Source organism: Zonotrichia albicollis, chromosome 8, assembly GCF_047830755.1.
Source record: "Zonotrichia albicollis isolate bZonAlb1 chromosome 8, bZonAlb1.hap1, whole genome shotgun sequence".
Classification (NCBI taxonomy): domain Eukaryota; kingdom Metazoa; phylum Chordata; class Aves; order Passeriformes; family Passerellidae; genus Zonotrichia; species Zonotrichia albicollis.
The window spans coordinates 28,768,545-28,785,678 of NC_133826.1; the positions used below are offsets into that span (position 1 = coordinate 28,768,545).

Genomic DNA, 17,134 nt, shown 5'->3' on the forward strand with positions numbered 1-17,134 from the left:
TTATTTTTTTCTCCTTTTTTTTTTTTTTTTTTTGTTTTAACCTTTATCCAAAGCCCTGCTTTAGTGACATGCTAGCCCTGCTGGACAGGTGACACAGCCACAGCTCTGTCCAGAACGCCGTTGACCAGTCAACTCTTGGTTCAGGACACCTTCCTCCCACTCCGAGCGTGTCACGGCCACCTGAATTACAGTAACAAATGCTTCTGCAGGCTTCCTGCTCTGGGAACCCCCTCCTGCAAGCTCCACTCCATGCTGGAACAAATCTCGTCCCAGTCGCCCTCTGAGCTCACCCTCAGTCCCACCTGCATCCGACTGCATCCGCAAGAGCTCTGCCCGCTCTGGCTGGATGAGGCGTTGGAACATCATCTCTTCCAAGAAAAAAACACTTTCATATATATTTTTTTTTCTCTTTTTATATTTAAATAGAAAAATACTACTTCACTCTGTGTTATGAGCCAGAGATGGGTTGACTTCCAGTGACAGAACCAAGAGTTCTCCTCAATGCCAGAAGATTCCCAGAAACCTCAGAGTGGCCGGAGGGTGACGATGTCCCTGTCACGTCCCCAAATAGGCAGGAGCACACGCACAGCTCCCGTCACCACAGCTCCCATCTTCCCTGCTCCACAGAGAGACACCGACCTCAGACAGCCATCAGTCAGCAGTGGGGCTGGCCCCCCAAATCTGGCTCTGTTTTAAGCTTTCTCCTCTCCTACACGCCTTCTGTGTGTGCAGTCTGTCCCTGGAAGCCACAGGATCCCATCGGATGTACACATGAATTAGACAAAAAAAAAAAATAAAACAGTGGTTAAAAGTTCTCTAACACCCCGTCCTCCTCTCGTCTTCCAAAGAGTCAACGACAAACAGACACGGATAAAACTAAACCTGCCCTCCTCCCCCACCTCAAGACAACAAGAGTTACTGAGACACGAAACATGTTATCTTGTACCCTCGGGATTACAGCTAGAAGGGAACTTTAGGGGCGCGGGGAGCGCGGGGGGAGGCGGCGGCGGCGGCCGCGGGGCGCAGTCTGCTCAGTTCTTGTACTCAAAAGGCTCATCCCCGGTTTCGTTGAGGAGACACGTGCGGACCAGCGCCTCTGTCACGGCGTAGGGGTCGCAGTTGGCCGAGGGCCGGCGGTCCTCGAAGTAGCCCTTCTTCTCGTGGCCCACGTTGCGCGGGATGCGGATGCTGGCGCCGCGGTTGGCCACGCCGGCCGAGAACTCGTTGATGTTGGAGGTCTCGTGGAAGCCCGTCAGGCGCCGGGCATTGTCCAGCCCCCCCTTGGGGTCGTAGGCGCGGATGTGGTACTGGTGGCGCTTGCTCAGCTTCTCAATGGCCTCCTCGATGTGCCTGCAGAGGGAGGGAGGGAGGGACAGGGGTGGCACAGTGAGGGATGGGACGAGCTGAACGCCTCTGGAGCTGAACGCCTCTGGACTGTCGTGTCAAAGTGACAGCGAGATTAATCAGAGTCCCCAAGGCACTTTGTGATGATGTCTTGTGCCCCACGGCCCACATGGCTGTTCATCCCAACACGGGGTTTCTCTCCACTTTTGTGGAGGCCCAGAAAAGGCCCACTTTGCTGGCCCAGAAAAGTCCTCATGGCCAAACCCCACAGATTCCCAGGGAGTGCCACCTGTGAGACACCACCAGTTAAACTTCACGCTTCTCAGACAGGAGAGCTCTCAACACTGGCGTTGCTATTCATGAAGCTCACAGAGTCACGTTATCTCAGGGCAGCATTAAGATTAAGGCAAAAAAACAGAGCTGCCAGGATGCATCCCTCCACACAGCTCCACTGACACAGTGTCCTGACTGCACAGCAGTCATGTGCAGGAACGCACAGTTTGCATTTTTAGGATGTTCATCTCTTAAGAAAACATGGCAGCCTTGCTCAGATGAAGCAAATGGTCTTTCTCTTTCATCATGGCTGTAAAAATATCATTTAAAAAGCCCTGTGCTGAGTGGGTTTGTTTGTTTGTTCCCAGCACTGGGAGGTCAGGAGCTGGACAGGCTGTTAGAGATAGCTGCATCCTGTACTGGTGGAGCTGTACTGCTGGCTGAATTGCTCACCAAGCATCAAGACAAGAATGTGTCATTATAAAAAAAAATACATACTAAGAAAAAAAAAAAGAAACCACAAAAACAAAACGACCAAAAAAACCCTATCCAGAAGACTCAGATGTCACTCCAAGCACCAAAATCATCCAAAATCCTGCTGCCCAGTAAACAACCCAAACACTTACTTGAGACCTCCTTCTTCCCTCATGCTCTTGGTGCTGAAGTTGGTGTGGCAGCCAGCACCGTTCCAGTTCCCAGGGATGGGTTTGGGATCGAAGGACACCACGACCCCGAAGTCCTCGCACACCCGGTGCAGGATGAAGCGCGCGATCCAGAGGTGATCACCCATCTCAATCCCCTCGCATGGTCCCACCTGGAACTCCCACTGCAAGGAGGAGGGTCAGGGGCTCAGTGGGGTGGAGACAGGCACCTCCCACATGCTGATGCTGACAGCCACACAGCTCAGAGCAGGCACACGCAGCTCCCCCTGCCTGGGGTTTTTCCACGCTACTCTCTCGCTCCATGAAGCATCTTAGAATGATTTACCTGGGCTGGCATCACTTCTGCGTTGGTTCCTCCGATTTTCACGCCGGCATAAAGGCACGCTCGGTAGTGGGCCTCCACAATGTCCCTGCCATAGGCTTTGTCTGCCCCCACACCGCAGTAATACGGACCTGCAACAGCACAAGGCAACATCAGCCTCCACAGGGAAAAACCCTGACATCCAGTGAACACCCAGCATGGACCGAGAACTCTTCAAAAGCCCCAAGGTGTGTTTTTCATGGAAGAACTGGCAGGGTAGAACACTGACGGAGAGCAAGTTCGCCCCGAGTTTAAGTCTGCCTCTGAGTTTAAGTCCCCTGCAGACCAACAAACCCAGCAGCAAATTTGGATGTGGCCAATCCCCACCTCAGCCTTTCTGTGACAAATTTAATCTTGTTGGTTGCTTGGTTTTTGCCAATATTCCCCTTTCTACCCTCCACCTTCAGTTCTAGGAGCACCTTGAAGCCCTCAACTCGCCCGAAGCTGTGCCACACAGATTTCAGTTCAAACACTCCTGACTTGCTCCAGGCTCCCAGAAGATTACCTTGGGGTCCAGGGAAGCCATTGGAAGGCCAGCCAAATGGATGTCCATCTGTCCCCAAGAGAGTGTACTCCTGCTCCATCCCAAACCAGGGGTGCTGGTTGGACACCATGTCCATAATCCTCCTGCAGGTGTGCCGGAGATTTGACTCTGGAATGGAAAAGCGACATGAGGCTCACGAGTGATGCCACCTCCACTCCCCATTTCTATTTATTTAACACTTTGAGTCCCAAGCAGCATTGAAGAATCCCAAGCCCAGCCCTTTAGTCCATCACCAGCGCTTTGTTTGCTCTCTACTTTCACGTTATTTCTGTGTCATGCTAAGGGCACAGACAGCGTTGGGCAGAGTTTCCATTCCCCTTCCTAGAAACACCAGGAGAAGGGAAGGAGGGAGAAGGTCCATTCATTCACCTGCAGACTGGCGGTTGTACTTGAAGACCTCACAGAGAACGAGTTTGTTGGGATCCTTGCGGAAAGGGTCCCGAAACATGGCAGCAGGTCGCAGGTACATGTCACTGTTGGAGCCTTCGGACTGGTAGGTGCTGGAGCCATCGAAATTCCACTCAGGGAGATCTGGAGCAAAGAGAGGAACCAGCCACAGTGACCCATGGGATCCCTGCTGCCCTCCAGGAAGACAGATGTGAAGATGCTCACAGAGAACAGGTTTAGTCCCAGCTCAGCTAATTTTGTTCCAAGTGGGGGAAGCAAAAAAAACCCAACCAACAAACCCAAAACAAGCAAAAAAAATCACAGGAGTGCAAGTCCCCGGCCACCCTGGAAAATAACAAGTTGCTGGGCTGTTGGCCAAGCCTGAGTGAACAGAGTAGCACTGAGGACATTTCCCATGTCACAACAACCACAGGGATGAGCAAAGCACCCGGTCCCCTCAGCTGGGAGAGGGCAGACCACGAGCCACCTTCCAGCTGTGGGAATGAGGGGAGCCATGGAATACCCTCAGTAACACTACCAAGGCCTTAAGAAGGTGGGAAGGCAAATCAGATAGGTGGAATCTCACATGGAAGGGGTGTGTGGCCCCTTGCCCACCCCTCCATCCTAACCACTGCCCTCCAGGTCAAAGCCCAGAACTCTACCCAGGCAATGTTATCGCCTCCATATCCCAGAGGGAAAGAGGGAGGATGGGAAGCAAAAAGATTTCCAACAGGAGCTGTGCCAACCACTCCCTCAGAGGGAAAAGGGGAAAGGAGAGAGGGGAAAAGGAAAAAAAAAAAGGAAAGAAAAGAAAAAAGAAAATTCTGCTCAGTCACACACAGTATTTTCATTTCATAACTGTCTCCAGCCAGCTCCATGGCAACCTGGGGAAAATCCTAATGCTATTATTGTGTAAGCTGGGACTGTTTGTTCTGAGGGACACAAGCTCTTAATTACACCGGATAGCTCCATTCTTTCCCCTGCACTTTCTTCTGCCAAACTACTTCCGGCCAAAACGAGTACTCAAGAGTCAATGGGCAGCCCAGCCCCTGCCAAGAGCCCCCAGCCCCTGCCAGCAGCCCCTCCACGGCAGGGACAGCACCAAGGACGGGCTCCCAGCCCCAGGCATCTCCCTGAAACTCCACATCTGGAGAGCTGGGAACATTCCCCTGAGGTATATGGGGAAAGAGGTAACTGGAAGAGCACATCCTCCCTAAAAACCATCCTTCTGCCACGGGAAGAGAGAAATGGCATCCTTCCTCCTCCCAGTGAGGGGCTACGAGTGCTGCACCTGCCCTCTCACCTTCCAGGCTCTTGGGCTCGTGGTCCAGCGTGCGGGTTTTGCAGCGGAGGTGCTCCCCCGTGCCGTCGATCCAGATGTACATGGCCTGCACCTTCTCCCCCTGCGGCAGCTTCATGTACATGTGCTTGATGGCTTTGCTCAGGTGGGAGCTCGCTGAGGTGGCCATGGCTGCAGTCCTGACGAGGGGGTTCCTGCAGGGGGGAATCACAGACAGCCCCAGCTGTGAGCCCTTTCCTCATGCCCACATTTTTCAGCACCCCCCTTCCCCACCCAAGGCCAGGGAGGAGCAGGAGGCAGCTCGGCCGCAGGGCTGGCTGCCATCTCCAGCGGTTCCCTGTCATTCCTCAGGGAGAACACACAGCAGCTCAAGCTAGCTCTGCTCCAGAAACCCTTCAAAACACCAAACTCCTGCTAATAAACCAGAGCAACAGACTTCCAAACGGCTCCTTAGCCCCACATGAACTTTTCACCTCCACACTCCACTCAAGAGCAAGGCTAATGCAAGGAAAGCTTAGCTGAGGCTTTCTGAATAAATCTGCATCATCGAGGAGGGCTTTTCTGCCCCAGCTGCCTTCTCAGCCGGGCTGAGGTTATCCAAGCCCGGTGCCAGGGCAGCAGGAAAAGCAACAGGCAGCACACAGGAGCCCTGAGCACCCCAGCAGCAGCGGGGAGCGGGATGGGCCGGGGTGGCTCTAGAATCCCCAGAGCCCTGCGGGCCGGGCTCTATAGCCAGCCAGCCCACTCGTGTCCGACCCACAGCAGCGGCTGTTTTCCAGGGAAATGCCGGGAATGCCGGCACTTTGGGAATGCGGACTGACTGGGGAAGCCGCTCCAACATCCCTGCGGGATGAGCCGTCCCCAGGCCACCCCGCGGCGGCTCCCACCGCCCCGCTGCCCTGCCAGAAGCATCTCCCACGCGTGCCTCTCCAGGCAGCCTCGTGGGGGCCAAAAATAAAACCACAAAAGCTGCAAAGGGAATGTCTTCAACAGAAAACTCAAGCTGCCACTTCCTCCTCCCCCCCCTTCCCCCAAAGGAGGAATTTCCCCTTGGAAGATCTCCCCGGCCCTGCCGAGCCCGGCGGGTGGCGGGCAGCGGTGTCCCCGTGTCCCCCCGGGCCGGTACCTGCGCTCGGCGGCGGCTGCGGGCGGGCGCGGGGCTCCCACGCTCGGCTCCGGGGGCCGCGCCCGCCGCCCCTTTATGGCGGAGCAGCGCCGGCCCCGCCGCACGGATTGGGCAGCGCGGCGGGACGGGAGGGACACGGCACGGGGGACAGGGCCGCCACCACCCCGCCTCCCTCCTCCTCCTCCTTCTCCTCCGCCTTCTCCTCCGCCTGCTCCGGCCCGGCCGCCCCCGGCAAAGGGGCACTCGGGCGGGTGCGGGAAAGTGAGGGAACAGAGGGCAGAGAGCGGAGAGATTGGGTGGGTTTGGGGTGTTTTTAACAGCGCTCCCGACTGGAAAAACAACCCCTCGTCCCTAGGCGGGCGGGAGCGGATCCAAGGCTTTCGGCAGCGTTTACATTAGGCTGCCTTGGCAGAGCTGGCAGGGATAGAAACTGGCCGCCCCGGGAAAACAGGGAGAGAGGGAGGCATGGAGCTCCACCGAGCCCCTTTGGCTTGGTGCCCGCTCCTGGGAGGGGGACAAAAGCCTCGGTGCCCTCCTTGGAGCAGGTCACAGCCTCCAGCAGCTGGATCTGCAGAGCCTCACTGCAAGGATCACTCGAGGGGGGAGAAATCCCCCAGCCCCACCATGGGAGCGCCCAGCAAACCGCAGGCAGTGCCCAGTGTTTTTCCACCATGTCCGGATCTCCACCTCACAGGGTCGCTTGTCCCATCTCCTGCAGCTCCAGGAGATGGGACAAGAGACTCCGGATCCACGGGGCGGGAGAGCCACGCCAGCAGGAGCAGACGGAGCTGGCAGCCGTGTGTGCACACGCCAGGGCACACGCAGGTCCCAGGGCGAGCACACGCCACCCACACGCCTGCCACGGAGCCACACGAGCCTGCTGCGCCCCGTGCCAGCCTCAGGAAATGGCTCCAGAGCTGCCATTCCTCTAGAAGCTGGAGCCTCCCGGACATCCCAGCCACCCTGCCACGGACACGGCCACTGTACAGCCAGAATCCAGAGGGAAAGTGGCCAGGGAGAGCCGGATCCTCAGGAGGGAGGAGGTGGAAGTGCTGGCCAACACCAGGCTTTGATTTATCACCCATCTCAAGAGCCAGATCCTCACCCTCCCTGCGGGGACAGCTTGGCTCAGCCCTCAGCAGCACCTTGGAGCAGCCATGGGTGTGTGGCAATCCCCCGGGGCTGTCCAGAACGAGGTGAAATTCGGGTGCTTTTCTCCTCCTAGAATTGCTTGAGCAAGGCAGAGCCACCGAGCATTGCAACAGCCTGCCCTGAGCACTCCAGAAAGTGCCTCCTACCAGCACCACCCCTGCTCCTGCACCCTGAGCACACAGAAATGGCTCCAACGCACAAACAAACCAACGAACGTGGTGTTTTACCCTGGGAAATGAGCTCAGCAACTCACGTTCAGCCCAAGTTCAGCTGTGGTCACCCAAATCTAACAGCTCAGCTGGAGTAAAAGGAAGCAGAGCAGGAGCCCAAAATAGCTCCCATAAAGGGGAGCTGTCAAGCCACAGGCAATGTAAAGCAGTGTCCAGCCCTCTTCCCTAGGTTTGTGGAGGGTTTCTTTAATCTGAGAGCTCTGACAGCTCCAAATTCTTGGAATTACAGTTCTACCTGCACATTTCCCAGTAACTCTGTCCACCTTTGGCTTCGAACACACCCAGATGTTTACAAGAGGAGGCCCCTGAGCAGTGGGGTGACCCCCGTGCCCTGCAAGCCTCGGGGCTGGGCAGCTCCAGTCAACCCTGAAGGCAAGGGGGGGGAGCAAAGGCAGCTGGACAATGCAAACATCATCTCCCCATCCCAAAAATCCACACCGGGCCGCAACCCCCAGCCTGGCAGAGCCCCCCAGGGTGGGCAGGGCTGTGGTGGCGGGGGTGGCAGGATGGAGCTGCCAGCCCCGGAGGGTTTGCTGGCTGGCTCATGCCCAAGGCCCTGTGCTCGCCCTGCACGAGTTTGGGAGCCGGAGAGAAGCGGCAGCCGCGGACCCAGCGCCCTCTCCCGGGAAGCGTTCCCGGGCCTCCTCGCTGGCCTCACCGGGCTTGTTTACCGCCTGCCTTCCTTCCCCTCCTCCCCTTCCAGACCGCCTTTTTAAAAACTTTTTTTAATTAATTTTCTTTCTAAAATTATATTTTTTAAAAAATTTAATTTCGTTTCTTTTAATTTTTTTTTCTTTTTAATTTTTTTTTGGGGGGGAAGCCTTCTCGGGCTTTTAAAAAATTTAATTTAGTTTCTTTTTTTTCTGTTTTTTTATTTTTTTAAAATTTTAAAATTATTTTTGGGGGAAAGCCTGCTCAGGCTGCGCTTTTTAAAAATATGATTTATTTTCTTTTTTTTAAAAAAATTAATTATGTTTTTGGGAAAGCCTGCTCGGGCTGTGCTTTGGCCCAGTTGCGTGCTCCAGTGACCCCCGGTGTCGCCAACAAAACCCTCCCGGGAGGCAGCTGGGGAGGGCTCGGTGCCCACGGTGACACCACCCAGGAGTGGATTGAAATCCACCTTCAAAGGGCCACAGGCAGAGCCAGAGAGTGAGACAATGTCCCCTGCCAGGGGTGAGTCCCAACTGGCTCAGGTTTTTCCTTCTTCCTGCTGTTGAATCGTGGGAACACCTTGATTGCCTTTACTGGCCTTTATTGGCCCGGCCCGGCGCTTCCCGCCGGCACAGTTTGATATCCTGAGACAAGTGCCAAGGTTGGGAAGTGGCTGCTGAGTTAGGAGGGTTGGGCAGGCTGGACTTTGCAGCCTCCTGCCTGCAAGGCAAACCCTCAGGGACAGGGCACAGCCGTGTCCCTGCACCTTCCAGGGGAGCAGGATGAGTTTCTCTCAGCTAGCATGAGGAATTCCTCCCCTTTTCCAGCTGCTGGGGCTGCTGTGACTCATCCCTTGTCTGTGTGTCCCCCTCCATCCCTGTCTTCCATTTGGGAATGCCTTAAACTGCAGAAATGTCACACCATTCGGGGGGGTTGGCAACTTGAGGGTTAAATACACAGGATATGAAATTTCCATGTGGCTCAGACCCTGAGGCAGTGGCTGATGGCTTTCAGGGACTTTGCCAGCACTGTGATCCCCACCCCAGACCCTGGGATCTCAAATCCAACAGATTGCAGACCCAGACTGCTAAGCCCAGGTACCCACTGGTCTTTCACCAGCACTAAAGAAAAATTCTGAACTAGAAAGGAAATGTTGTTATTTTGGGTTTTTTTTCCCAACAGAGATGTCACACAGGGAGGAGGAATTGCCCATTTTGTTGTGATGCCAAGTCCCAGGAGGAGGCTGAACACACCCAAGATGCCCCAGCCTCCAGCAGTGGCACAGCTGGCAGGGAGGAGGGATGGGCATAGCATCATGGAATCACAGAATGCTTTGGTTTGGTGTAGAAGGGACCTGGAGGTCATCAAGTCCAACCCCCTGCAATGAGCAGGAACATCTTCAGCATCTCTCCTCTCCCCACACTCAACACGCTCCTAAACTGAGCTAAATAAAGTGGCTGTGCTCAGGTTGGTCTCTTTCTCCAGGCAGCACTGACACAACCAGAGGACACAGCCTCAAGCTGCACCAAGGGAAATACAGGTTGGATATCAGGATAAAGTTTTTTACAGAAAGAGTGATAAAGCTCTGGAATGGCTGCCCAGGGAGGTGGTACAGTCCCCATCCCTGGGTGTGTTTAACAAAGCCTGGATGTGGCACTGGGTGCCAGGATTTAGTTGAGGGGTTGGGGCTGGGTTGGGCTTGATGATCTTGAAGGTCTTTTCCAGTAATTCTGTGATTCTGTGAATTCTGTGAGCTATACCACTTCCAGATGCATCCAGGGAAGTGCTTCGTGCTGGGAGGCCCTGCATGAGCAACTGAACTGCACCCAAGTGAGCTCAGCCACGGGCTGCCTGTCCTGATATTGCATCACCTCCACCTCTGCCCACCCCTGGGCACAGCTGCCTCTGCCAGGACCCACGCCAGCAGCCCCTGAGGTGCTCCCAGCCTGGCACACCTGGACATGCAGCACGTTTCACCCAGGGCTGGACAATCCAAGCCGGCACCCGAGCCAGCGCTTAGCTCAGAAGTGACCGAGCCCCCGTGGGGTGTGGGGGACGAGGGCCCTGGGGACACTGACCTTGTGCAAGCAGCAGTGGCCGAGCAGTGTCCCCCGGAGCGCTGCAGGATGCTGACGAAACCCCCCAGGGCAGGCAGGGAGCAGCTGCTGGCCCTGGCTGTGAGCAAACATTGCACGCTCCGCAGCAGCCCCATGCTCCCTTTGAAGGTGCTGCCAGGGTCAAGGGTGGCCGTGGGCTGGTGGCCAGAGGGCTTTCAGCCTGTCCAGAGCAGATCACCTGGGCCAGTTTAGGAAAGCAAATTAATCAGTGCAAATTTACAGAGGCACACTCAGAGTGAAAGAAAAGAACCCCTCCCTCCCCATTCAGCTCCCTGGACCATGCACAGGGGGAAGAGGAACCTTGGGCTTTCAGCCTTTCCAGAGCAGATCACCTGGGACAGTTTAGGAAAGCAAATTAATCACTGCAAACTTACAGAGGCACACTCAGAGTGAAAAAAAAAGGACCCTTCCTCTTCATTCAGCTCCCTGGACCATGCACAGAAAGAAGAGGGACCTTGGGCTTTCAGCCTTTCCAGAGCACATCACCTGGGCTGCCCTAAAGGGCAGTTTAGGAAAGCAAATTAATCAGTGCAAACTTGCAGAGACACACTGAGAGTGAGAGAAAAAAAACCTTCCCTCCTCTTTCAGCTCCCTGGACTATGCACAAAGGGAAGAGGAACCTTGGGGCATGGTCCCCAGGACAACCCAGGTGCTGGCACCAGTTTCTCTCTTCAATTAGGCAAAAAGCCACCTCATAGGACTTTGGGGACTTCACCTCAAACTTAAGCACAGCCAATTGGACAGGAGCCAAAAAGTCTTGCCTAAGCAATTTACTAGAAAAAGAAGAGAGCAAAGGAACTAATTGCTTTTGTGGAGTGTTTTACTAGGAGCAAGAACCTCTTGCACCTGGCTCAGGTTTTCTCTGTAAGGAGTTTTGTTATTTTGCCTTTTATTAAAACTTTTCTGCTTCCAACACTAAAAAACAAACAAACAAACAAACAAACAAAAAACTTCTAAACTTTTTTTCCTTTTAAAAAAGACAAAAAATAGTAACAAGAAGCAAATTCCTACAGCCACCTCCCTCCTCACCCCTTTCTGAGCCACCTGTCCCCATGCTCACCTGTGAAAAATGAGTATTTTATGATGGGCTTTTTGCAAATATTAAAATGAATATTATATGTATTATGTTAGAAAGTTATGTATTATTTTCTATATATATAAATTATGTATTAATTTTCTTAAGTAGTGTGGTAAATATAGTTTTAGGTTATAACATAATGTTAAAATAGAAGCTATGCTATGTAAGATACATTTTTTAAAGAAAGGACTTGCAGCGAGATAGCAGCCACAGGACACCTAATCCAAATTGTCCAAAATTTTTATTCCTCTAATTATATTGCTATTTTTATAACCATTTTATTAGTATTAAACTTTTAAAAGCAAGTGTTTGGCGTTTCTGACAGCACCGCTCAGCTTGGCACCCCTCCCAGGAGCCCCTGGCACTGCCCCATGCCCCAGCAGCCCCCTGCCCAGATCCAGGGGCACTCCCGGCTGCCAGCCCCTACCTGCTGTGCTTGCAGAGCTTGCCCGGGGGCCTGCACCTTCCCCGAGCACGTGTTTGCCTCCAGCAGCAGCCAGGGGGGAAGCTGGAAGATGAGAACCGTCAGGGACAGGCGGGATTTGAGACCCAGGAATTGCTTGGCTCAGTTCGTTCTGTACAAGGGTGGAGAATAGCCCAGGGAGAGCTCTCAGCACATGCCTTTCCCCGCTGCTGCAAATTGGTGAGGGTTGTTTGTGTTGGGATATTTTTCCCCCCTATTTTGAGTACACACTGTTTAAAAGCACTCCCAGCCAGGTTGGGGCTGTGTTAGCTGTTAATCTCAGCCGAACACACATCACATCTCCATGAGTGCAGAAATTCTCAAACTGCTGCCTGAGTGGATGAAGGGGTGAATCTGGGCCTGACATTGTAAATTACACAACAACAAAAAAAAATTAATTATAAAAATGATAAATTATTAATTATAACAGCAAGGTGCCGCTGCCCATGTCCCTCCCTCATGGCTGAATTAGGTCCCTGTCCTGCCACAACACATATTTAACCCAGGCTGCTGAAGTCAACAGCCCCAGAGGCTGAGGTAAGGTTACACCAGTGGTTCTGCTTCAGCTGGAGGGGAGACAAGTGAAGGCAGAGCCTGCCACAGGGGCTGTCAGCTGTAAGGGACAGTCCCAAGCAAGGAAACCACGGACAGATGGCAACAGGCTCAAAAATACTGCCCAAGGAAACACCAGTGGGGTGCTTGCCGAGCAAACAGATCTCATGCACTCAGGAGACTGGAGCAGGGAAATCACATGAGAAAAATCACTGTAGGGTGTTCAAGAAAGAAATTCATATTTAAGGGTGAGCTGGAATTCATTGTAAAAATCATTGTAGTGTGTTCAAGAAAAGAATTCATATTTAAGGCTGAGCTGGAATTCCTCAGCCTAGAGAAACTCCACTTTTAAGGCTCTGTGGGCCTAATGTCCTATAAACTATTTATATGAAAAGAGCATGAGGCTGAACAGGGGGGGAAAATTCCAAATTTTCCCCCAAAGCTCGTGGTGAGGACATACTTATATACTTATATTTAATACTTATGCTAAGGGGGAGAGCAAGTTTGTGCACTCAGGCTGGAGCTCCCTAGATTTCTGTCTCTGCAGACCATCACCAAGAGCCAGAGCAATGCTGAGACATTTGGGGTGTGTGGGAAACACCCCCTACCCTCCTGATGGCACCAAAAGGGCCAGGCTGGGCTGCTGGGGGGGCTGTGAGTGCCCAGTGACCCCGGGCAGTGAGGCTGACATTGTGTTTGGGCAGCCTTGGACTTTGCCACGCTGGGGAGCAGTGCCAGCTGATGTTGGGCAAGGAGAAAAACCCCAGCCCATCCCCTCTGGGAACGTGAGGCTCTGCCCCTCGTCACCCCAGGGCTGCTCCCCACGTCAGGGTGGGTGATTTGGGCTGGGGTAGAGGGGCAGCAAAGCCCTCCTGACGTGTTTGATGTTGCAACCCCGCCCTTATCTTTTTATGGGGCCCAGCCACTCCGAGCTTCCTTCTAAATCTGGGCTCTGCTCCTGTGTCCACCTCTTTTTTTCAAACTTTTTTTGGTTTTTTTTTTTTTTCCTAGATAGCCACCCAGCTCACGTGAGCTCCTCTTGTGAGGACACCATGTGTCCTGGGAAGCCAGGACAGGAGAGCTCCATCCTGCCAGACCTCTTGGGGAGAAACTCCATGGAAATGGCCCTGTGCCCTCCCAAAGTGACCATGTTGGCCAATTCCTCCTCACAACCCTATTTTTTTCCTGGCAGAAGCCCTCACAGTTCCACTGAGGCCAGTCCAGAGCTGGATGAGCACCCAAGGAGCCACCCCATCCTCTGAGGATCCTACTGGGCATCTGCTCAGTTGCCAACTGGAAAATGTGTTATTTTTTTAAGTTTTGACCTTTCTCTGAGGATTTTTGAGTCTTTTAGGTGTGAGACAGCCACCCCTCCAGTTCATTCATATCCCCCCTCTCACGTCTAGGGCTCAGCTGCAGAAATCTTTACGGATCCATGATGGGAGCTGCTGCTCCTCCCCATAACTCCTTCCCACAGCTCTGCCTGGCCCCGCTGGGAGGAGCAGGTGTTCTGTGGCTCACAGCTGCCCCTTCCCCACATCGCTGTGGGTTTTGGCCCAGTGACCAGCCCCACAATCAGCTCGGAGCTGTGCTCTGTCTGAGATGCAGAGCCCTGCTGCTGCTGGGAGCAGCTCCGCATTCCTGGTTTGACAGCGCCACCTCGTGAGGTGGCCCCGCTGCTGGGGACACTGTGGGACGCTGTCCTGCCCCCAGGTCTGGCACAGAGACCAGAGCAGCATCGAACACCCACCTGCGGAGCAGATTCCGCCCCCTGCCAGGGGAGCAGCTCCCTCCTGCTGCAGGATGGGCCTCCTTCTTTTTCTCCTCCTTCTCCTCTTCCAGCTGCAGGGTCTCCAAGGGTAGGTCTGAGCCCCAGATCTGGTGAAGAAGGACAGCAGATAAGAAATGTTGGTCTGTTTGGGGCAAACACAGAGGGGTTTCCTGTGAAATTCCCATCCCGAGCTGAGCAGATGAACTGACAGTGACACCCAGCACTGAGGTGCCACCAGGAACCTCCTCTGAAGGCAAGAAATTTGTCCCAGCAGGGAGAGGGGAAAATTTTTGTGGCATTTATATTCTCTGAAAAAAATCTTTTGTTTAAGATTTTTCTCTTGAGAAGCTAAGAAGCTTAAAAAAATAATTCTTGTCTCATTTGCTTCTCCTGTGTTGTGCTCATGTGTTTGAAAATTGTTTAGTCACAAGTGATTATTTCTTTAGTCTCCAGTGTGAGTTGTTTTAATTCATTAGCCAATCAGGGCCAAGTTGTGTCAAAACTCTAAAAAGAGTCACGAATTTTCATTATTATCTTTTTAGCCTTCAGTATCTTTTCTATATTCTTTAGTTTAGTATAGTATTCTTTATTATAATATAGTATCATAAAGTAATAAATTAACCTTCTAAAAAGATAAAATGCGTAATTCCTGCCTTTGTTGGAGCAGTTTCCCACCAAATCCAATGGGGTTTCATTTCAGGACTGCCCGAGTGTGCCTGCAGGGCTGGAGATTTAAAAAGTGACATTTCACAGCATCAGAGGAGGAGTAAGGTCACAAGGCACCACCTGGTCCAACACCTCAGCTCAAGCAGAGTCCCCTGAGCCCAGTACTGAGGATTGTGCCCAGATAATTCTCAAATAGCTCCACTAAGGGAGGCTCCACAGCCTCTCAGAGCAACCTGTTCCAGTGCTCAGTTACCATCACGGTGAAGAAGCTTTTCCTCATGTTCAGGTGGGAATTCCTCTGTTCCTGTTTCTCTCATCCCATTTCATGGTACCACCAAGAGCAGCCTGGCTTCCACCCTCTGCACATCCCCTCTGCAGGCCCATAGAGACGCTGCTCAGATCCTCTCTCAGTGCTCTCCTCTGCAGGATAAACAGGCCTGGAGGGAGCTGCAGCCCCCCAGGGGTCACCCAAAGGAGTGTGTCACAATCAGGGTGGCACTTCGGAACCCAGCACCGGAACACTGCACCATCATGATGACTCCTGGTGAGTTCCCCTTTGCTGGGGGCTTCAGCCCCTCTAAACACAGCCCAAAAGGTGGAAAAATGGGGGGGAAAAAAGCTGTATGAAGCTTGGAAATATAGGTCCTCCCTGTAAAACCACTGTGCCTTGATGGAAGAGGGCTTTTCCAGGGGCATCCACCCACCAGCAGGTTGATGCCAGCACACCTTCCGGCATCCACATCTTCCAGAAATGAATAAAACTTCACAGGGTGGCGGGAGGTGTTGGCCACTGACACTTGCACTGAGTCCTGGGTGGATGAGCTGTGTTATGCCCAGTGTCTGGGTAAGGCAGAGGAGCACACCTCCCTTCTCCTGCCCTCTGGATGCCACCACATTTGTGCCCAGCCTCTGTGAACCTTTGCTGGTTGGGAGGCTGCCATTCACACTCCCCAGCTCCTGCATGCTCCTGAACCTGGTGCTTTCCAAACAGCCTGTGCCACCCATCCCAAATCACATTTCACACGCTGTCCCAGCTCCAAATCCTCCCCCCCTGCACACAGGACAAGCTCGTACCACACATCCCCTAAAGCTGATTTTCCCCCAAAACTCCACCTCTGGCTCACAGCTGGCCACACAAAGCCCAGGTAACTCTCTCTTTTCCCCCTGTAGCATCCATAGCTTCCACGGACATGGGGCTGCTGCTGCAAGATGATGTTTTTGTTGACTTTTTCAACATCTTTCTGAGCCTTCCTGTAAGTCCACCCTGCACCATCAAACCTGGAGCCTTTCAGAGCTCTCCTCAGGTGAACTTTCTGTGGCATTTTAGAGGCTGCAGGAAAATTGGGGCTTCACCACATTCAGGCTGGAAAATGAGGGAAACCTGAAGATCTCAGCTTGGAGATAAAGGGTCTAAAAGGGAATTTGTTGCCCTTCTGTGTAGTGGGAACTAACTAGAACTCTGGGTTCCTCTGCCATCTCTTTCAGCTCTCCCTTTCTGTTTTAATGCAGATTTTTGGGCAGACACCCCTTTACATCAGTGGCATGGGCCGGTGGTGCCTGTGGCCAGAGCTGCCGAGCCACCTGGTGAGAACTTGTTAGAAGGGAGGAGCGGGAGGAAGGGCACAGGGCAGGGGCGGGAAGGAGCCGCTTTGGCACTGCCAGGGCCCCTCTCTGGCTCTCTGTTCGTGCAGCTGCGAGCGATCATTTCAACCCCGGCCGTCGTTTCGCTGTAAAGCCCTGGGCGGAGCACGATCCATTTAAAGTCCTGCTGCAGTTTATGGGGTCTAGCCATAAACACCGAGGGCATGTGTGGCGGCACAGAAGGACACAAACATCATTCCCTTGTCCCGGATTCCTCCTGAATCCCGGATTCCTCCTGAATTCAACAGGAGCCAGGGTGGCTCAGCCCTCCCTCCCCACTCGTGCCCGTTCCCCACAGCCCTTGAAACGCTCAGATCCCAAAGCAAACAGGAACCCCCGCTCCTCTGGAAGCCCCCGGGGAGCTGCCATGGCCTGGGCTCTGTGAGGAGGAGGAAGGAAGCCCTGCAGGAGCTCGTTTTGGGCACGGGCAGCGGCTGAAACTCGAGTATCCCCCTTGTGCCTAGCACCACCATCGCCATATAGCAACAGGGCTCCTTCCCCACCTCCTTTCCCCGTAGCAGGGACCTGTTACTCACCCTAAAAGCCAGGCAGGATCCGGCTCCTTGCTCGCAGCTAATCCTCTCCTTGGGCAGCGCAGGATGCCAGCCCCGCGGCTTTGCTGGCTTGGTTGGAAAAGCAGCGTCTGCCTCACTTCTGCAAATCCAGCCTGTGCCTGCACCTCGTCCTCTGCCAGAGGCTGCTGGCTTTCATTCGCTCGGGGGAAGCAGGTGAGTCATCGCGGCACGGGGGAAACCGGAGCCGCTGCTCCTCTCGCTGCGGGGCTGGCGCTGCCAGTGCCTGCCCATTGGGTCGTGC

The 17,134-nt window shown here is 53.7% G+C and overlaps 2 protein-coding genes across 3 annotated transcripts in view; one reads left to right on the plus strand and one right to left on the minus strand.

Moving 5' to 3' along the window:
• On the minus strand, positions 1–17,000 carry GLUL (glutamate-ammonia ligase). Of its 2 annotated transcripts, XM_026796546.2 has the most exons (9): positions 16,855–17,000; positions 13,991–14,118; positions 10,109–10,325; positions 4,875–5,065; positions 3,554–3,715; positions 3,146–3,292; positions 2,605–2,732; positions 2,244–2,443; positions 1–1,350 (listed from the first exon to the last, which is right to left on the minus strand). In XM_026796546.2, the coding sequence occupies exons 3-9, from the start codon at positions 10,240–10,242 to the stop codon at positions 1,032–1,034; spliced, it is 1,281 nt and encodes a 426-aa protein (XP_026652347.1). In that variant the 5' UTR covers positions 10,243–10,325; positions 13,991–14,118; positions 16,855–17,000; the 3' UTR covers positions 1–1,031. The 2 variants fall into 2 exon arrangements, with proteins under 2 accessions (XP_026652347.1, XP_005492300.1); XM_005492243.4 differs by lacking the exons at positions 10,109–10,325; positions 13,991–14,118; positions 16,855–17,000 and adding an exon at positions 5,998–6,132.
• RGSL1 (regulator of G protein signaling like 1) overlaps positions 15,209–17,134 on the plus strand; it is a 21,476-nt gene continuing 19,550 nt past the window's right edge. Inside the window, exons 1-4 of the mRNA XM_074546585.1 lie at positions 15,209–15,221; positions 15,848–15,930; positions 16,187–16,261; positions 16,917–17,046. Coding sequence (XP_074402686.1) covers positions 15,209–15,221; positions 15,848–15,930; positions 16,187–16,261; positions 16,917–17,046 — 301 coding nt within the window. The remainder of the gene's footprint in view (positions 15,222–15,847; positions 15,931–16,186; positions 16,262–16,916; positions 17,047–17,134) is intronic.

What these genes read in the sequence shown, in the direction of transcription:
- GLUL (XM_026796546.2), bottom strand. Translation starts at nt 10,242, where the DNA reads ATGGGGCTGCTGCGGAGCGTGCAATGTTTGCTCACAGCCAGGGCCAGC. An exon ending in GCCACTGCTGCTTGCACAAG is followed by an intron (nt 5,066 to 10,108) that starts GTCAGTGTCCCC and finishes TCCCCCCTGCAG; the next exon opens with GAACCCCCTCGTCAGGACTG. An exon ending in CAGAAGTGATGCCAGCCCAG is followed by an intron (nt 2,444 to 2,604) that starts GTAAATCATTCT and finishes TCCTCCTTGCAG; the next exon opens with TGGGAGTTCCAGGTGGGACC.